Here is a 22,231-nt window from a genome sequence, read left to right as displayed (position 1 = left end):
TAATGATAACTGCTAAGGAAAATAAAATTCGTTTTTTATATTACCAATTACAAATTAACGGGACAGCAGATTTACATGAATGCTTCCTAGCCTCTCCTCTTTAAATATTTTTCTCGTTCTAATATATTTATTCGACGGTTGACATGATTTTATTTACAATGATTTCCTTAGCGATATAAGCCGTCTTTTAAAACTTCCTCATCATCATGAATCAATTATTAATTAATCAACACTTAATCATTGCAATTTGTGGCAAAAAACACAGGGAAACATTTATATTGTACAAATGAATTCAAGCCAAAAAAGGAATATATCTTTGAGTGCAGAATCTAAAACTGATCTCAGTCATCTGAATTATCTGGGATTATAGTATTTCGGGATTTTTATCGTTCTGAGTCATTTTTACCCTAAAGACAATCCCTAAATTAAAAGTAGCATAAATAAAACTTATGTAAAAGTGTTATTTATGATTATAAAATGAATGGATCACTTTATTATTTCGATCTTATTATCTCATTCCCTAGGAAGGAGTCCACTCTACTCCCTTATAAGGTCTGGACGTTTTCCTCCAAATTCTCCTCCCGTCGTGCCTCGCAGAATCCGAATTAGAACATCTCTGGAGACGGATGATCAAGTTAGAAGTATCTTCCTTTTACGAAATATGACGTCATGAAATTAGCATGGAAATCAAATAAAATATGATGATAAAGATGACTATTTGCTAATACACCTCCATAAAAGAGGGAATCACTATAAAATGAAACAAAACCCTTGGAGATTTTTTAAAATTATAATTATCCATTGAATGTTCGCTCCCCCCTCGTACTAAAAATTCCTGAAAAAAACTATCTCCTTTCAACTTTGTTGCCGGAGGTAATTAACAGTCACATTTGGCACACAAATGAAGATGCAAAAAAAATATATATTTCAAAAAAATAATATATATAACATTTATAAAAGTAAAAAAACATGATGCAAGAAAAAATGACTAAGTGATTACAACATGGTTTAAAGCACTAAATGCAAGTCAAATTTGAATCATAATATCATTATAGATGAACGCGGTGAATACATGGGTATGTATTGTATATAAAAGTACAAAAATTTTAGGCTACATAAACTAATACTGATTAACATAAATTGAAGACAAAATAGATCATAATAATATAGTATACCTAAGGATGGGAATATTGTCTTTATTGCGGTAGGATTGCCATAAAAAATATAGTTACCTAGAGAGACAACTTATTTACTCGCAGCAATCAATAAGAGCCAGTGTTATGGTCAGTCCTTGTTTATTCGGTCTTAAGACTGTCAGTATTAGAGCAGGTTAAAAAAGAAGAATTAAAGTTGAGTGACATCATAAAAGACGGAACTTTATAAGCTTCAGGACTGAACTAGACGGGACTACAGCCTTCAGTCCTAAATAAGGACAGTCACAACACTATAGTTTTCCTTGCTTGCGGATGATACTTTCAAAATGGGGAGGAAACATTAATTCATATCTTGCTTTTATCTACAAATACTATTTTTTTTTTTTAATTTTCTCCTCACAACAATTTAGACAATATTCCCATACCTAATGATACACATATATAATAAAGAAATAATATATATATATAAATCTGGTTAACAGTTGCAACTTTTCTTTCATTCTTTGTAATTTAAGGAATCATTGGGTTATAAATTGGTAGTGTGGTATATGGGAGGGATATTTTAACAGACGGTAAAATCCCATAGTTTGACAGTCTTATCATAGCTTCCAGAAACAATACAAAAATCGTTGAATTGTAGGCACGTCACTCCATCGGTATGGGATTTCAGAGTCACCAAACGTCGGCCCGTTTCCAAGGACCAAACCTTTTATAAAAAAAAAAAATCAACTTGAAAAAAATTAGTGTTGTGCAAGTCCTTAATTATTACTGAAGGCTTCAGTTCAGTCCTTGATGACATCCCTTAACTTTATCTATTCATTTAAAAATCAATTCTAGTACTGACAGTTCTTAAGATCAACAGTATTAAGGAACAGTCTTAAGACTGGACTGGACCGAATAAATAAGGACCGACACAACACTAGTTAAATTTATAATGAACTTAATACTTTAATCGTTTTATCATCAGCTGCAGAAACAATTCGCCAGTTGTCGGCTTGAAGGCAACGAATAACTCCCGTGTGCCCTTCAGATGACATCCAATCCAGAGTTGAGACACATTTTCCCGTCTTAGAATCCCATAATTTAATCGTTCGATCCAAGGAGCCAGTCACAATTCTATCTGTTTCAAGGGATATACATGTTACAGCATCACCATGCCCGGTGAGTGTGCGAATACATTCTCCAGTCTCAACAGACCATTGCTAAAGGGATTATGGAATGGGATAGTGTATCAGACTTTTCCAATAAAAAGGAAAGAAACAAGTAATTACCTTGATTGTTTTATCAGCTGACCCTGAGAGCAATGTAAACCCAGCCCAATGAACACATAAAACGGGTCCTTCATGCCCTCTTAGAGTTCTTTTGCATGAACCAGTTTTAAGGCACCAAATTTTAACTGTTTGATCATAAGAGCCACTAATTACTAAATCCTTATTTCTATTCATGGTAACTGCACGGACTTTATCTAAATGCCCAACCATAGTCACTTTACAAGCAATGGAAGACCATTCGGATTGTATGTCCAAATCCCAAACTTTGATGGTAGAATCCGCACTTCCGCTTACAAGTCTATTCCCTTCCAGATATAAACATCGAACTTCCCCAGAATGTCCACTTAGAGTCATGACAGACCATGGGCTATTAGTCTTAATATTCCATACTCTGATAGTTTTATCATGTGAACCACTAACGATACGATTTCTATCTAATTGAATGCAACTAATTCCTCCAGTGTGACCTTCAAAGGTGCGTACATGGCATTGCCCCGAGAGCCAAGACCTCCTCAGTTTGAATCTCTCTCTAAACACGTGTTTCCAATTAATCAGCATGTCTCCGGTATTTGATCGTTGTCGCAGTCGAGTAATTTGATCTCTTGAGCCAAAAGAGGATAATCTCCATTTTTGTATGAAGCAAAGTCTATGCCAAAGCCAGTCCGCATTACTCAAATCTCTCCAATATTTACACACCTCTATAAGTAGTATCAAGAAAATATAATAAGTCAAATCTACAAAAGAGTGATAAGTAACCTACGAGCAGAGGCAGTTAGGGAAGACGGATCCAGGTACGAGAGTATTTTATAGGCGCAATGAATAGGAAGTTTTTGGATGAAATCATTACATCCTGAAGGACATTGAGCATGAAGATCTGGGCATTGAAGACTTAGCCAATGAAGCTGGGATGCTCCTAAATGAGGCTGAAGCAAGGGGGAAAGTCAAAAATGATATTATAATGAGTACATATTATGATATATAATGTAAATAGGGTAACAACTGCTTTGACATCCTTTCAACTTGAGGGAACGTTTTGAAAAAAGTATGTATGAGTAATAGGTAATGTTTTATGCTAAGTAAATAAGTACATATGTGTACTTAAAATTAATCATTTTACGGAGTAGGGGATACAAAAATGAAAAACAAATGTTACAATATCAAGATTACAATCAAATATATAACCGAAAAGCAACAACATACAAGTGAGGATATTATAATTGGTGCTGTGTCAGTCCTTATTTAGAACTGCAGTCCTATCCAGTTCATTTCTATGCATACATCCTAAAACTTATGAAGTATCGTCCTTGATGACGTCACTGAAATATATTTATTCTTACTTTAATCAGTTATAGTTCTGACAGTCTGAAGGACCAGTACTAAAACTGGACTGAATAAATAGGACTGATATAACACTAATTATAATCAACCTTATTATTAGAATGGAGCACTATTAGGTCTAGTTTCTGTTAATTGATTAATGTAATCGAGATGTATGTATTTAACACTTAGATATCTTACAAATAGCACGTCAATCATTAAAATAATATCATTTGAATTATAAACTGAATGTAACTCATTTAAGAGGTTTTGTCATAAATAAACTCCAATATACGGACAATCAAACAATTATACTCCGCACATCGTTTTTGAAAGTGGAAAAGGCCAATAACTGCAATTTTTTCCCCCCCCCTCATATATGATAATTGTACACTTTAAAAAAGTGGGGCAGCCCCTACATGTGTAGTTAACGGAATCTAAAGATAAAAATTCCCTAATAAGAACTTTTCCTCAGATAAAAATATTTTGTTCTACAAACTACTTCGCAATAACCTGCTAAAAACAATACGGATATGTGCAACTTTTAGCCGTAATTTCTACATTAAAATATTCACAGATAGAAGGATACAAATATTTTTTAAATTCCATTGGCCCTTTTTCTTTTCATATCTCATATGAAAATTTTATTATTATGATTATGGGCTTGACAATCCCAAAATTGAAGAAATTGTAGAAAATAGTAATTTATCTTCCTTAGTTAAAAAATAATAATAACTGACACTATGGAATAAATATCCTTTGAAATTGATAGCAAATTGTCTTGTGCCGGTCACCGATGTACGTATCCCTTGTATTAGATTGAAAACAAATTACATTGATTTTGACTCGTAAACTAAAATCCACATAAAACAAATAAATAAAAATGAAATTATTTTTAGGCTCTGAAAGATCTTTTATCTCTGAAATCTCCTTCTCTGCATCAATATCGGTGATCCAAACTTGTGCTACAGTTTCTTCAACTGAAAACCTTTAAGAGCACATCATTGGTGCGTACGAGAAAAATATAAAACGAAAAGTGACAAATAAAAGTAAATATAAGTTACTCATCAACACACATGTTGATCCCTGAACTAGATTGATAGTCAAACAATAAAACAAACTATTCTGAGACTTAAAAAATCATAGTTTATTTGAGATATAAATGCACACCATATGACGATTCCGTGTCAATATGACTCATAATTTTTTTTTATAGACAAACAACTCAACTTAAATTAAAGGCTAATTAAATGAAGTGACTTCATGCAGGCATAATTTAAATTTAAGTCAAAGTGGTGCAACAGGCCTGTGTTTTCTAATTTTGCAAGGTAGTACTTGACCCTAAATGAGGAGACGTAGAAAAAATTCAGTAAGAAAAAAAAGAGGATAACCAATATTTTGGCCCATATATAAACTCTGAAACGGATGAAATTGACCCTAAACATAATACAAGGGTTAACAGGTCCTTTGCCTTATTGTATTAGGCAATCTTTCCTTATAGAAAAGGCCCAAAATCAGTTGATAGAAGTTAGCCAGTTCTTCCCAATTATATAGAATTATCATTGGAAATTGTTAAGAGTTTAAAATGATCTAATTCTAATTGAGCCAATCAAAGTTCAAAATACTGATTAGGAGAAAAGAAGCAAACACATCGACAGCTGACAACGAAATACACTGTATATTTGTGTGTTAGTAAAGTAACGCCGTGTTAAGTAACACAAAACATTAATTTTATTTCGTTACTTCGAATATGAAGAACACTTTTATTATAACTCAGGAGATGCACTTCGCCGGGTTTGACTCAATATCAAAAACCCTCTCAAATCAGGAAAATATTTATAACATAAACTCATTATCAAAGCAGTTGTCAAATGATTAATAAAAAAATATACTCATACAAAAAGAGTCCGGAGTATCGCATCTTTTTGATATTCGTTGCAATCCTCGACCCATGAACAAAGTGCATCCAAACGAATTTTAAACTCTCCAGGACTCATGATTTCCCCATTTAAGTCGGGCCCGTTGCTTCTTCCTTTGTCACATTTAGATTTCTTTCTCATGAACTGTCTTCTTCTGTTACTGTTATGTTATGTATGAACGAAAATAATGATTAAAAAACACACAGAAAAACAAAAAAAGGAAAAAAAATAATAAATAAAACGAGAGTGACATTCCTTACACTGTTACCACTTGTTGTTCCTTTATTCTCTTCTATAGTCCATTTATGTAGCCAATATACTATTTTCTATTTCTTGAGTAATTTTTATTTATAATGGAAATAATAACTTAGTTTGTTGAAGTGCTTTTTTTTAGCTCTATTTTGTTATTTTTTAAAAATATATATAGATAAACGTATCTCCTTTTCCTCTCTTTAAGAGGAATCCCTTATCAGCAAAAAGGATTTGTTATTTGTCTGTCACTTGATAAGGCGTGTATGGACGGTGTAATAACGGGCTATTAATTAACAAAATAATTAATATTTTTATAATTGTTGTTAATTTGCAAGAATTTTTATCAATATAAATAAATATATATGTATTTTAGTCATAGCACTGTATTTCATTTGAGATTTGTCCTTACAAAAAAAATACTATATAGATAAGGTATCAATGTTGTTGTTTTTTTCAACTATGGCATATAGTGTTTTATAAAAGGATGTGTTTTATATACTTAGAAACATTACTTTTATTTAGTATGAAAACTTTAGTATGTACTATTTAAGAATTAAACTATCTCTATGTATTTTTTAATAGTATTAAATGATTAAAAATTACACAACAAAGCCGCATTTTAAATCAATTATTCTTCCTACTTAAAAATGCATCACTAACAATGAGTAAAAATAATTCATTAATTGTATGCTTAAACAATATATATGCATTATGTATCACTTGTCAAATATATAAAATATTAATATACGCAACTTAACCGTATATATCATCACGCAACCACTACATTTCCACTTGAATTACATTTTATATTACTTTGACTAAAAAGAAACTCTTATTTTCAAATTCCATTCTCCCTCAATTCTCAAATTGATTTTTCTACTAGCGGTAGTACCCGGCATTTCCTGGAGTAGTTAAAAGGTTAGTTTTGTCGATTAAAAAACAAATTTAATTTTAATAATTTAGAAAATAACTCCTTGAGCAATGAATTTTTAGATTCATTGCCCAGAGAAATCCTCAGTGTTACTCTCTGTTTTCCATATGAGCACACTCACATGAAACTACTCAATACATATATCAATTCATATGTATTCTTGCCTCAAGAATGAAGAAATAATAGTAAGAGTTTTAGAAAAAATAAATAACAAATGAGTACTTTAATCTTTAGAAAGCTCACTAATTTTCGCTTCATTCTCTCATATTAAAGAGAAGAATTGGTACTATAGAAATGATTTCAAGCAGTACATAAATCGCTGACTTTATATTTATTTATTTGTTGCATTTCTTATATTTTCAAGATATGGGTAATTCCACGTCAAATCGATCACTCGTCAAACAGCACCATCTCCGCTTTTTTTTGAAATTTTGCATAAGTTATTTGACTATATTGATCAAAAATAAAGATTTTAATTCTACATATGGGTCGCGAAATCGATCAAAAAAGGTACATTTTTTACGGCCCCATATCCAAATTTTTTTAAATTTTGCGTATAGTTTAATATTGAATAGATACTCAAAAATATAAAGGTTTAGTCTTCTTTGACCTCGATATCAGGAGTTAGAGGCTCCTAAAGTTCCAGTCTCGAGGCCAGCACCCATGTTTTTAAACAGCTATTTCTCTTGTGGTTTTAATGATATCGATCTAATTTAAACGTGATTAGATAGATATTTACACATTAATTATTCTATATTTTATACTTTGACCCAATAAAATGTCTCTTTGACCTTGAGGTCACTAAGTCAAATAATTTGACCTTAAAAATTTCAAACATGGTATACTTCAATTTTTCTTAAATTTTCATGAAATGTCCGTCAACATATTAATTTATTAATTAATTTCAAAAAAGTTTTGGGGCTGATTTCAAATTTGGTTAAACGCTATAAGCGAAATACTAAGAATGAGATGTACAAAACTTGGGTACAATATTAGAAAAGATAATTAATTTATAATTGTGGCTAGACAAATTTACAATTTCAATAAAATACAGACTAATGAAAAGATCACGAAATAAATTTCTAACTTTATTTCTGCTATCAAGAATTCACAAATAATTTATAATGGCACTCGATAATATTTTTTTTTCTTACAGCTGCTGTATTTTATATATAATTTCTAAATCAATACTTAACTTTTTTTTTTGGTGTAGTGAAAACTCTTTTAACTATCGATACATGAGAAGCAGTAAAATGTTTCACCTGTAAGGAAAATTTCGACACGGGTATAAATGTGTGAAACTTTTTAGTTCCAGTTATAGTGGTGGCCCCTTTTTGCCTATCGCTTAAGAGTACCAATTCTTGATTATATTCACTACATTTGGAATATGCAAAATTTATATTCTTAATATTATTTTTCCAAAATGTATAACATTCCATAGGAGTTAAAATTGGTTCCTAGTTTTTTCCTTCTGAACAACGCTGTAGAGTTGATTTACTCACTAACCTTTTAATTGTACCTCCTAAACCATTGCATGGTCCTTTTCCATGACTTTTTTTACCACAATCCTTTTATAGTGAACCAATACTATGTTCTGCTTATATAATGTTCCCTAATGTATATAAAATATTTTTCTGCAAAAGGAAACTCAATAATTTACCTATATGACATTATATTATATATAGCATATGAACAAAATCTATTTATCATATCCTTTTATCCTTTTAAATGGAATTAAAATATGCAATCGTTTATAACAATAAATTTAGTATAATTTTTATGCTAATTGTCTTAAATATTCTTACGGCGAAATGTATGTTCGGCAAATTGTCCTTTGGCAAAAAAAATCGGCCAATTATCCAAGAACCGTTTAATATATGCAATTGTATATTTTAATTCCAGCTAAAATGATAAACATGTCATATTAACATTCGAGATAATTATTCATTTTAGAAGATACTCATGGATTGACGAGCAAGCATATATACACATAGGGTAGGTCACTCCTCTTGCTTGATATTATGCCTGTTGGTCAATCTATGAATTTTTTCCAGTATGAATAATCCATCATGCTTAATGATAAGTAATTGAGAAGTGCTCAAAACTTCTTCCATTCTAATCGCTATTGTTTTTTTATTATTTAATTTGTGTACTATAACGGTAAAGATTCCAGCTAGATTCGAACCACATACTACTGTATTGTCTTTATAGTATGATCCTTAGTGAACATAATTAATAAAAAAAATATTTTCTGCAAAATAAAGCTAATTATTTTACCTATATGACTTATATAGCATTCGATCTATGCCTATTTATCATACTATCAATTTAAATTGAATTAAAATATAAAATCGCGCAATTATCAATATATTAAATATCATTGTTGACCGAATGTCTCAAATACTCCTTCGGCGAAATGTCTGTTCGGCAAATTATCCTTCGAAAAAATGCTATTCGGTAAAATAAATTTCGCTCAATTGTCCTAGAACTACCTTAAACTTTTCACCGAAAGACTGCAGAATTTTGACTAACTTCTAAATTATTGTGCTAAACAGTTGTTTATTTTACTGAGAGTCTAACAAGGGCTTACAATTATAACACTGTAATAAATCCGCAAGGTTATTTTATAAGCAAACCCGAATGTTCAATCAGGTTTTGAATATAATTGAATGTTGTAGAAAAGGAAGTTCCCTACTCAGGTTGAGGTTTTTTTAAAGAAAATGAACTTTTTCTAAATTTAAAACGACTTTTTCAAAAATATCTTAATGTTTTTTATGTAACTAAAGAGCGAGACCTAGGGAAATTGCCCAGGGAGCTCCCTTTAAAAGCGACACTGGGTCACTCTATTGCAAGTGACATACCTAGTCCTAATTGATTGTTTTATGGGGGCCATTAACAAAAAAAATTGAAACAAATAAATGTTGTACTCACTCATTTTATACACAATTGATGTAGTAATACTAGAATCAAAGTGTCAGCCTTATTTTCCCCTGAGATGGAGAAGATCTTATCCTTGAAAACCATAAAGAGGATCTATAAAACCCAAAATTTTCTGCTTTTGTGCCCTACAGAATGCTTTTTGAAAAATAACTATATTACAAATCTACATGATTTAGTGTTAGGTTGACTTAGAAAGATATAAAGAAAAGAAGAAAAAAAACCCAATAAGATAGAGTTTGTAGATAAATCTTGTTTGATGCAAAAAATATTTTAATTATATGTCTATCTATATCTGGATGAGAGTAAATACTAAGTAAGCACAAAAAATTTACTATAAAGGAACTCCTTTTTGAAGTCTAATAAATAACTCATTTTTTGCTACAATGATAATATCATAGTTTGTCGTAGAGTAAAGACATACAACTTCATTATAATAAAAAGTACACCATAAAAAATATATTATTAAAGTTATTTTAGAATAGTGGGAGTACCCGGAAATGCTCGTAGTTATTAAGTAAAGACAAACAGACAAAAATAATGCTTTCATAATATAGATGTCAGGGAACACTGAAAGGAACATAGATGAAAATATATTTTTGTAGTTACTTCCTGAATAAATGATTTTTATTTTTCCAAAGCTGTTATCATTATTATTTTATTCTTAAAGGGAGAACAATAAGTTGCTGACCCAGTGCGAAAACATGATATCTGGGCAAAAGCTTGAATAGAGATATTTAACTTTAAACATTTCTGGGACTCTACCAGGCCAACTGTTATTATTTACTCATCTCTATTTTGCAAATTTTGAGAGGTTAAGCATGGATTCATTTACAATGTATCCATGCAGTTGAAGATCGGGGAGTACCATCCACAGCCTCCAGGAGCAGGCAGGAAACGTTCCGTGTCTGTCAACCACCTGAAGCCAGCCTTCAAGAAAAAGCCAAATTCCTCAATTGCTAATATGGCCAGAAAAATGAACAAAACCCCTATCAGCAGTATCCAGGGATTTAAAAAAAACAATAAGAAAGTATCTGCAGCTTATTCCGCGGCCTCTGTCAATAGAACATCAGAGAAAAGTCTACCCGGAGCGTACAAAAAAAGATCCTGAACCCCCTCAAGGGAGCCTGTGGACTCATAGTAATCTTTTCTGAAGAGAAAATCTTTACTGTTGACCTCTCATCAACAGGCAGAATGATCGAGTAGTGACATTGGGGGATGTAGCAGAGCAGCACCGATATGTTTCCACCATCAAACCCCCTGCTTCAGTGTTGATGATAAGGCTGGTTGCATCCAACAGGAAGGCCATGAATCCTGTATGGTTCCCTTTGGGATAGAGGCTTAAGGCTGATGAGTACGTTAAAATTCTGCACAACAAAGCTCTCCTTTGGATGAAATCCATCATTGGCAACTCTCCTTGGGTGTTCCAACAAGTTGAAGCAACTGCCACGCCGCAAATAAAACCCAAGAATGGCTCCAAGCTACCATGCACTTTTAGGCAAATTACTTCTGGACGCCGCAGCGCTCATACCTCAAGCCCCTAGACTATTCCATCTAGGAGCACCAGGAGTCTGCAGGAGACGCCACAACAGCACCTTCGCCCTGAGATCATCTGTCAACAAACCCTGGGCTTCCATGTGTGCCGAGTACATCCACAGGGCTTGTAGCAGCTTCCGTCATCGCACGAGCTCACTATCAATTATGGGGTGCATTGACTAAAATATACTTTTTGGGTTTCAATTAATAGTTAATATACTTGTATACTAATTTACCCAGGAACCTGCTATGGACTTCAATACTTGTATGTCAAATAATAACGATTTGCCCAGTAACTATCCCAATATTGAAGCTAGAAGATTTTTGCTGGCATCATTAACATAATCGACAGGCTAGATTGTAAGTTTTTAAATCATTTATCCCTGTTATAAATACCAAATTTATAAAAATGCATATACCAGATAGTACATTTTTGCAAGCAAAATGTCTTAAATTCATTGCTAAACTGTGTTATCTGGTTTCGATTGTATACTAAAGTTTACATTTCATGGATATATAACTACTAGTATTTTATTTAACTAATACAGTTTACTAAAAATGCTGTTGTATACTAGTACATGTAGCTATTGAAGTAAAATGTTGTTATATTATATTAGAAAGTTATAAAATGAATTGTACACCACTCCAGAAAATAGTTCGTATAAAATAGTCACAATATCTCTCACTTTATAAACTTGGAAATGAAAGCTTCCATGTAGCTCCTGTTATCTCCCCTCATATAAGCCCGAAATTTTTTAATTTATTGAGTTTGGGACTAACATGTTTCCACTCGCAGTATATTAAACGCAGATAGCATGGCTTCGCACTGCATAAAAAGATATCAATTTGTCGTGAGCATATTTTCGCTTCTGAATTATACAAAAAGATTGACTTATGGCAAAAAAAGAAAGAAAAAAATGCTGAATCACAATCTCTATCTACTCCAAAAAGTTATTAAACTCCTTTGTTATGCTTAGCCAGTTCGTATGTTTTTGTGAAGTATAAAGTACGCACAAGTGTGCATAAGACGAAAAGTAACACTGAGGATCGGTAGCAGAGTTATAAGTGTAAGTCCTTGTTGGACTCGGAGTTAAATTGAAGTTGAACATCGCTGTAATTCCGACCTATATCATTGCTAGATACAGAGTGGTATTTTGTTTATTTCCTGTATCTGATAGCTGTTGGGAGCTAATGTAATGAAACGTCATGACAGCTAACCTACTCTCCTCCCAAACATTATTCTAATTCTCAGGGTGGCTACGTTAATTTTGATTTCTTTATTCAAGCGTATTAGCAAGCAAAGAGCACTATAATTTTTATTGCGATCTCTAGAGCTGTAAAAAATATAACGTTGTATGAGTGCGATACTTTTGTAATTGAAACCTGAACAATGATTTATATTTTCCAAAGCTGTTATCATTATTTTTTTACTTTTAAAGAGAGAACATCTATGTATAAAGTTATCAGTAGTGCGCGAAAGACGAAGAGTAACATTGAGGAATTGTTGCGGAATTTTAAGTGTAAGTCCTTGTTGTACTCAAAGTATAATTGAGGATCAACATCGGAGTAATCCTTGCCATATCATTGCTGGATCCCGAGTGGGATTGTGTTTATTTCTTCCACATCATAAATGCCATAAATTAATCATGAAAATGCAATGGTCAGCTTCTCGGATACGAAAAAGAGTCCTTCTGTCCATCCATTTGTTTGGCAATGACCTTGAGAGTCTAATATCGTCTTTCACTTTTTTCAATGACAAAAAAGACTCACAAATCTAAACAATAGGTATTTCTTAAAAAACAACTATACAAATTAGAATATTTTCTAAATTTATATAAATTCAAAAAAAGTTATGGGTAAAATAAGAAGTCGGTGAAAATTGAGGTTAATTTATTTTCGAGTGCACAAAAATGTATTTTCAGTAGAGTATTGGATTCGTAGAGAAAAATAAAAGTTATAGAAATTTTTCTGGAACTTCGTTTGCATATAACTTCGACATACAAAAATTGATCTCTCATTTTTCTTTTTTTTTTTTGTCTTATTTTTCGTCTATTTTTTTACATCAATTTTTAATTTTTAAGAAGAAATGCCACAAAACGATGCATTTTGTACATAAAATTTTAGATTGTAAAAAAATATATGGTATTTTTAACTTCCAGAACATTTTAATACATAATTTGTGCAATATTTGCAAAAATGAGCCAGTGATCGAGGGTTATTTTTTGACGACTTTATTCTCCATATTTTTGTTTTGTTTTTGCAAGTACAAAAAAAATATTGATATGTTTGTGTTCGTCTTAGCAATTTGGCAATTTCTTGAGAGTAATAAAAAGAGTATATCAAATTATTTTCTGAATATTTTTTCAATTATTTTGACCATTGTGAATGCGATGTCCCACTCCCTCCTTGGCCTCTGCAACGCCGGGTAACCCTTTGTTTAATGCATATAATATAATTCACTCCCTCACCCAAGGGGTCTAAACATTAAGGGGAAATAGTATTGGCCATTGTCAATGTGATTTCCTGCTCCCTCCTTACCCCGAACAACACTGGGTAATCCTTTTTTAGTATTCTATAAAAATATCTTTTTTTTCTCCTTGCAATGAACTTGCCTTGGCGGGAAAAAAGCGCAGTGAACTGTCCTATAACGTAAATGTTATAATAATAGAAATGATAGGTTTCTTGTATTATATGCCTAAATATAGACATTAAGGAATATTAAACAGCTTTCAAAAGTTTTAGGAACGATTTCGAAAACAACACCAACAAAAAATCGGCTTTTACATGCGTTTATTAGCATCTATAAAGGTTCTGAGCCCAAAAATATAATGTCAAACTGCACATATATAATGCATTAAAAACCTCTTGTATGAAATATGGTAGGTATAACATTATTGAGTTGAGAAAGATTCGTTTATAAGCTTTCAAAAACATACAAATGATTCAATTATCGGCACCATTCTTGATTCTGTATATTATTTACAATGAATATGTAGAGATTAGTATTCATTCATCTTTTATTAATAATAATTATTTATTATTCATGCAACTTGGAGAATGATAGTAATGAATTAATCTACATTTACACATAACGAATATATTCATTTTCATTCTTCACTAAAGTGAAGTGACACTACCATCTAAGTGTCTAATAATTATAACATATATATTATTAAAACATTTATTGTTACACATAATATAAAAATATGCAATCAGTAACTTTAACTTTTGGTACCTTACCAATAGTTGACCGGTTACGTCTCCTACTACAGTCCGTCCTGAACGTGTTTTAAGGATGGTGTATTGTTCAACCAGCCCCCTACATCAGAATTCATTCATAAACTGTTGAGGCTAGGGACAGAATGTCCTTGAAAAGGTCGAAAATTGTCCCAATCTGTGTCCGATCTATAATAAATTTAGCCCATTCATAAGCCAGATGAAGTGATCCTTCATTTTTTTGATAATTGGGGGAAGGGCCCTCGAACCCACCCCTGTGGACTCCCCAGGTATATTTATAAAATACAGTTGGTGTATGTTTGTCCCTTATAGATGGCCATACCATTGGTCCAAGGTGGCTGAAACTTTGCATGGCCACCTCTTTCCAACCTGTTCAGGTTAAGACAGGGGTGCCAATTATTATTTTTTTGGGGAGGGGGGTCGTTGTTCATATAAGTCTCCATATATTCTACAATAAAAACACAAAAATCGTTTTTTTAGGTCCAAAAATTGTATTTTCGATGGAATATTGGATTCGTAGATTAAATAAAGTTTGTCAAAATTTGTCTGGAGATTTATTTGAGTATAAATTTCATCATAAATATTGATTCTTAACTGAAAAATCTCTCATCTTCTGAATAAATTTTCATTATTTTTCATCAAACGTTATTTTTTTATTTACCAGGTTCAATTTATTTTCAAGTTTAATTTAATAGTTATGAAATTTTTGTCCATGGGTTGAATTTGTGTTTTTGTAATTACTTTTACCTCGAGAAACATGAATATATGAATGATATATATTATATGAATATTTAATATCTCACAGTTATTAAAAGATTATAGTTCATCAGTAGGGGCGTGAAAATTGTTCAAATCCCCGTGAGAATACATTTAAAAACAAGTATATGTTGGTAATCTATTAGCACTCATTTATCCTTATTTTGAAAATTCAAACGTATTAGCGAGCAAAGAGCACTATAATTTTTATAATGCTCTGTAGAGTTGTAAAAAATATTATATTGTACGAGTGCGATACTTTTTGTAATTGAAACTTGAACAATGTTTTATATTTTCCAAAACTATTAACATTAGTTTTATATTTTTGAAGGGCATTTTTTTGGAAAAAAAATTCAAAAATTCACAGCTGTTAACAAAATATTAAACTTTTGGGAAATAAAATTTCAAATATTAATTTTTTTCAAAAGTATTATAAAATTTACAACTATTTGCCAAAAAATTCAAAATCTACAGTAGTTAAATAAAAATTAATTTTTAAAATCCAAAATACATTGCAAAAGACAAAAAATTTATTTTTTTAGAAAAAAAATTAAAAAATTAAATTTTTCGAAAAAAATTTCACAAATCTACAGTTATTCAAACAATAATGTATATTTTTTTCAAAATATACAGCTCTTCAGAAAAAAAATTAATTTGAATTTTTTTTTCAAACAATACATTTTTTGAAAAAAAAAATTCCAATAATCCATATTTTGAACTGCTTCATAATTTCCCAGAGTTATTATTATTTTTTTAAATCAATCTTTCAATAAATAAAAAATTACCCCTATTTTTCCATAAAATTTTTTCATCCGGATAATAGTAAGATAATTAAATTGCACACTCTATATTTCATATATTCAAGATAAATCACAAATTAAGATCATAATGTTAGTTTAATAAATAAAAAATATAGACACTAATGTATTATTGATTTCTTCGTTATACTGATGGCTTTTTTATTTCAAAAATGTACCTAATATTAAATGAATTGTAAATGCACCATCTAAAAAATATTGAAAAATACTCATTAATAACTTAGATAAAAGGTAACTTATAATAAATCTAACATATTTAATAAACGTAGATATTCTTTTTTGTTTTTTATATACCTTCTAGTAGTGTTGTGGAAATTTATTCGGTCCAGACCAAAATCCAGTCAAAAGACAAGACTTAAACGTCTTTTATATATATATATATTATTTATATTGTTTTTTTGAAAAAAAAAACTAAAAATGAAATTTTTTGAATATTTTTTTCCATTACTACATTTCTTCAAAAAAATATCAAACATTAAATTTTTTCAAAAATCCATAGCTATTTTCCAAAAAATTAAATTTTTTGGAAAATAATTTCAAAAATCCCAAGTTGTACATAAAAAAATTTGAAACCTTAATTTTAAAATATTAAACTTTTTATTAAAAAGAAAAAAATCTTTTTTTTTTTTAGGGGGAGAGGCTACAGCCCCTCTATCCCATCCCATTCCCTGTGGACACCCCCGAACTGTCAGTAATAGAACTGATAAAGAAGAAATAAAAGTTGATTGTCGTTATCAAGGACCGAACTTCATAAGTTTTAGTAATGATATACAAGACTGATGACATGTCTTTGACATTTAGAAAGTTCATTAGTATACATTTCATCATAGAGTGATACACACTTGATTAGCGATTGCAAATTATTCCAATTTATTTTCAAAATAATCGTTCAATTGTCAATTGATTTTAATCACAAAATCATCTTTAGTAATGAAGCTCATTTTTGGCTTAAGTGCTTTGTTATGAAGCAAAATATGCGTTATTGGTCAAGTAGCAATCAACCAGTGTTTCATGAGACATCAAAAAACCAAACCCATTCCCAAATAATTATTTTTTTTTGGAAAATAATTTCAAATATTAAACTTTTTCCTTTGCTGTATAGTTTTCCAGAAATATAATAATTTTTGAGTAATTTTTTTTCCTCCCATTCTAGTAAAAATAAAAAAATGAATGGTTTTATTTTTGGGGGGGGGCTGAACCCCTCGAGCTTACTCCTTATGAATGTCTCTGTTTGCACTTGTTAAGTTTGAGAGCGTTATTTGTCTTGAAGAAACTAAGATAAGAGGAAATATTTGAAGCCTTACTTTCTACTTTGTATGAAATTGCATTTAAAACTTCAAAAGATATACATGATACATATTCAAATTAAGCATGAACGCATTCAACTCTCTGAAAACTAATACATACTCATTTTAAAAATTTAATTTCCTTCTTAGTATTTCTTTGAGGATTAATAACATATTTTACATTGTAATCAATTTAATCTTCATTTCGTACAAAATTTAATCTTCATTTTGTACAAAATTTAATCCATGTGCATTTCCAGATATATTTGCAAACATATGAGGTATGTATGTTCAAAAAGTAATGTGACTCTTCAAATTTTGGAGGCAACGTAAATTTGGTACGGTCGATTTTTTTTTATGTTAGTACCCTCGCCACGAACATATATTTACTGTTTTAGATATATCATTTGTTTAGTTTGTTTGTGAGAGGCATAACGTTAAGAAGTATTTTGCGTGTTTGGCGATTTTTGGCTATTGAAAAACATGGATCAAAGAATTTACATCAAATTTTGTGTAAAAAATAAAATTGAGAGCTCCAAAACACTTGAAATGTTGACAATGGCATACGTTTAAACTGTTCTAAGTAAAAAAAAAATGTTTACAAGTGGCACAAACTCTTCCAAAATGGCCGGGAAGATGCCAATTACGAACCTCATATGTAAATGTTTCGATCACTATTTTTTTCGACTATCAGGGTGTAGAACGTCAGGGGTTGTTACCATATCGTTGTATGATCAATAAAGAGTATGGATCTTGAAGTTATGCGCCGCTTGCGAGAAGCCATACGAAGAAAATGTAGGGAATTGTGGAAAAACAATTCATGGGTTTTGTCATGATAATATCCTTGATTACTCATCTTTGCATGTGAAAGATTTTTTGACTAAAAACAACACCACAATCATGCCTAAGCCACTATATTTGGCTCCATGAAACTTTTCCTTCTTCCCCAAACTGAATAGACCTATGTAAAGATGGAGATTTGTAACTATTAAGGAGATAAAGAGCTGGAAGAGCTCAAGGCTATGCCAAAACTGCTTATAATTAGTGCTTCGAAGATTGGAAAAAAACGTTGGCAAAGTGTATTGTATCTGAGGGGATTACTTTGAAAGAAAGAAAGAATATTTTTCCTCAAAATACAAAGACACCTTATTTTTTAAACAAACCTCGTATATACTAGAGCTAGGACGGTTCACTAAACCCACCGTTCCTTACGAACCGTGGTCACCCTTCACGGTACGTATTTTGTTACTGTATAACAGTAACTTTAAAAAAAATTGAATTAATGTAGTTTTTCAAGTATTTCAAGCCACAGTATGGTCTCTTAAAAATATTCAAGATTGGAAATTGAACGGAAAAAGAACAGTGTTCACTCTTTCCGGTCATTTTTTGAACAAATGAACAACGAACAGAAAAAAATGAAAGATGAACGGAAAAAAACATGAAGGACGATCATTATCTTATTGTTCATAAGAGCCACTTTTTGACTATTTTTTCTGGAGATTACTACATCTTTTTTTCTTAACTATGGGTTTGATTATAATTATTATCTTTGATGGTGGCTAAAATATAGTTTATTTAATTAATTTTTTTTTCAATCCGTTGCTTCGTTTAATTGCACCATTCACTGGAAAATATATATTCTCGAGATAGGCTTCAAAATCACAAATATGTTAACATGTATCACATATAAGGTATAATAGACGTTAATGTATTTATTTATTAAGTATCTTGTAAAGTTTTTATCGAATTTGTTCATCCAAAGTACATAAATTTTAACCCAACATTAGCACCTTCAGTCTTTATTACTGCGCAATATGAAAGTACCTTGACGTAATTTTTAACTTCCCTTTTTTTTAATATCTATCATTAATTGTCTGGAGAGTGTGGGAAGATATTGGATATACTCGAATTTCATATTATACAATTCAATTGCAAGTATTTAAAAATATCAACTTTTGCATAATACTGTACTCGGTAATTCCTGAAAATTTAATTCATTTTACTTGATGTTTAAGAAAGTTGTGTTGGTTTATTCAAATATCCTATTTTATTAGATCACAGGCTTTGGTGTAGGAAATTCGAGTATATGAATATCTTCTTGAAAAAAAAAAAAGAAAAAAAGAGAGGCTAAAAATTAAGACAAAGTACTTTCACATTATACAGAAATAAATATTGAAGGTGCTAATGTGGGGTTGAAATTGATGTACGTCTCAGTAACAGATTCAATGGAAACTTTACGAGATATTAGATAAATAAATGTTTTTAAGTCCATCTTATATTTTGATCAAATATAAGTTATAAGACTTATATTTGATCCATTACACCCCATTTGTAACTTTGAAGGCAATCTTGAGATGACTTATTTTCCAGCAAATGGTGCAATTAAACGAAGCAATAGATTGGTAAAAAAAATAGACAGGGTAAGATATTAAAAATTTATCTACATTAAATATAACTGACATGAATTTGATTTTTCCCTTTTTAGTAATCAATGGGAATTTCCAAAACACTTCTATACTTCCCTGCACGCCTCTTGCAAGTTGTTTTCTCACCGTAACCCGGGATTTGTAACATGCCTACTTTATTTACTCTATTTTGGGGAAGGTATTATATATAATTGACACATTCATTTAGAATTTCATCGTGAACTCGAATCCAAGTTGATTAATTTACTGAATCTCCAAAACACTATGGAATCAAACCTTCATATATTAGAGAAGTTGACCACCGATGATTATTTAATAAACTTAGAGAGAGACATATGTTTTAAGGTCTGGTAGCATACACAGCTTGATGTATGGGTCTAGTAAATCGCGAAGGATTCATTATTGCAATATTTAGTTCAAATCATTTATTTTAAACTACAATTTGTAGTTGCGAGTCTTTGAGTACCTACATAATTCTAGTCAATTTTATAGCTTCTCGCTCGAGTTGGTTAGATTTAGTTACTCTCATTTGGGTCTCAAGTAAAGGCAGTTGAAAAATAAAATAAAAAGGGGAATGGATGGCGGAGTATTGTGATTAACCATGCAATCGAACAGGGGCAATACAAATCAATTTGCCGCCCTATGCAAAATATTAGCCAATAATATGTATGTTTAATATTATACTGTTACACAAAGCTGAATATATTAATTGCCTTGGAGATTTATTATATTCTGAGAAAATATAAACCCTTCTAATAATATAATAAATAATTAAAAAATGACACATCCATAGCTAATGCAAAATATAAAATTGAACTATGTACAAAAAGAAAACTGTAGACAAGTGTTACAAAATAAAAATATTACAACTGCAGGAATATATGGATAGGCTATACCGTTGATATTCACGGACTATTTTCATACTAAGAAGTTATTAACTGGTCGGAGCAGTGCAATAAAAAAATTAATTGGAGGTTGCCTTGAATAAAAGTACTGTCTCTATTTTGAGGATATTTAAAAAACATTGATGATCAGACATAATTTTATAAAAATTGAGTTTATCATTTTAGAACCCCTAGGATTGTCTGTTTTGCTTTTAGTAAGCTACACCCTTGAGGCTTATTTTTATGTATTACGAAACAAAAAGGTCTTTATGTATTAATGAATATTTTTTTAGGTTGGAATTTTTATAAAAGATGAACGAATGAACTGCGAAAGGAAAGTTTTTACAAAATGAACGATTGAACAAATGAGCTGAAAAAGAGTGAACGGGTACAATATTATGAGTACTGTCATGATTTTTATCTGGAATCAAAAGTTTTGGTGATGGATGTAGAAGAATTCTGGATAAGTGTGAACTTTTATTGTAATGGACGATGCCGATTAGGGAAAGTTTAAATAAAATGAACATAACAACCATATACTCCGATATTGGAGGGGAGGTCATACCACTAAGACCATGATTAATCAAATTGCCTCTAAGCGCCCATCTTCGATCTTCCGCTCTAATGTGAATCTCCAAAGACTAATTGTGCCTTTCAGATTGATAATTTCATCAATTTCAACGGCTTTCCTAAGGAACTGTTCCAAAACTCCTTCTCTTCTGCTATTCCAAAATGATTTAAAAGACGAAATATATCTCAATGAAGCCTAGGAGATTGCATAAACGCTATAAGAATTAAATTCATTCTTCTCCTGAAAAATGGTTTAAATATCGTTTATTATCAGGCTTGAAGTTGCTGATACGTTTTTCAAAGTACATAGGTACTATATACAACTAATTGAAGAGCGGCATGCTAATAAACTTTGAAGGAATCAACTTTCTGACAACCAGTAAAAACACTAAAATTGACGCCATGATCACCAAGGCACACTATATTTTATAAAAGCTAATTACTATAAAAGACAGTAATTTAAATGGAATAATTCCTATTTTAACTTTGTACTCGTGAACTTTAAGTTGCTGAAATTTTAATTTAACATCGCTTTTTATTTTCTACTTGAAATGTAGTTTTTTGTAGGCTTTTTTTTTTAATACTGTTGATTAATTTTTAACTACATAAAGAAGGTATCCTTATAAAAACCGAAAAAAAAAAAAAAAAATTGCAAGTTTTTTTGAAATTTTATTCTTTATTACTTTCTTTTCTGAATATATAAATTATTCTTAAATACATTTAACTTCTCTAAAATCAAAGGTTTTTCTAGAATATAAAAGGAGTATATGTTATTACTATTATTATGAAAGTTATAAACTTTTGACAGAAAGATGAGCTCGACAACATTTTCTAGTACTAAAATAGATCAATTAGCAGTCACAATATGCCCAGTAAGCTGTCAAAGAAAAACAACATTATAAGGTTTTTCAAAATATAACTAATATAACAAACAAAT

At 30.7% G+C, this 22,231-nt stretch overlaps 1 protein-coding gene across 4 annotated transcripts; it reads right to left on the bottom strand.

Moving 5' to 3' along the window:
- Nucleotides 1–902: 902 nt before the first annotated feature.
- LOC121125190 (uncharacterized) lies at nucleotides 903–6,064 on the bottom strand. Of its 4 annotated transcripts, none has more exons than XR_011781988.1 (6): nucleotides 5,641–5,904; nucleotides 3,186–3,348; nucleotides 2,426–3,123; nucleotides 2,102–2,356; nucleotides 1,233–1,860; nucleotides 903–1,175 (listed from the first exon to the last, which is right to left on the bottom strand). XR_011781988.1 is itself a non-coding variant. In XM_040720325.2 (6 exons), exons 2-6 carry the CDS (start codon nucleotides 5,800–5,802, stop codon nucleotides 1,717–1,719), a joined length of 1,422 nt encoding a protein of 473 aa, XP_040576259.1. In that variant the 5' UTR covers nucleotides 5,803–5,821; nucleotides 5,922–6,064; the 3' UTR covers nucleotides 903–1,716. The 4 variants fall into 4 exon arrangements, 2 of the variants coding, with proteins under 2 accessions (XP_040576259.1, XP_040576258.1); XR_005866571.2 differs by having other exon boundaries at nucleotides 1,580–1,860; XM_040720325.2 differs by adding an exon at nucleotides 5,922–6,064 and having other exon boundaries at nucleotides 903–1,860; nucleotides 5,641–5,821.
- Between the last annotated feature and the right edge of the window lie 16,167 nt (nucleotides 6,065–22,231).

This window comes from Lepeophtheirus salmonis, chromosome 10 (assembly GCF_016086655.4).
Source record: "Lepeophtheirus salmonis chromosome 10, UVic_Lsal_1.4, whole genome shotgun sequence".
Classification (NCBI taxonomy): Eukaryota; Metazoa; Arthropoda; class Copepoda; order Siphonostomatoida; family Caligidae; genus Lepeophtheirus; species Lepeophtheirus salmonis.
The sequence above is the reverse complement of the archived record's forward strand: the minus strand, read 5'-3'. Positions and strand labels throughout refer to the sequence as shown.

What these genes read in the sequence shown, in the direction of transcription:
- LOC121125190 (XM_040720325.2), bottom strand. Translation starts at nt 5,802, where the DNA reads ATGAGAAAGAAATCTAAATGTGACAAAGGAAGAAGCAACGGGCCCGAC. An exon ending in CGATACTCCGGACTCTTTTT is followed by an intron (nt 3,349 to 5,640) that starts GTATGAGTATAT and finishes CCCTTGCTTCAG; the next exon opens with CCTCATTTAGGAGCATCCCA. An exon ending in CTGATGATAAAACGATTAAA is followed by an intron (nt 1,861 to 2,101) that starts GTATTAAGTTCA and finishes TTTTTATAAAAG; the next exon opens with GTTTGGTCCTTGGAAACGGG.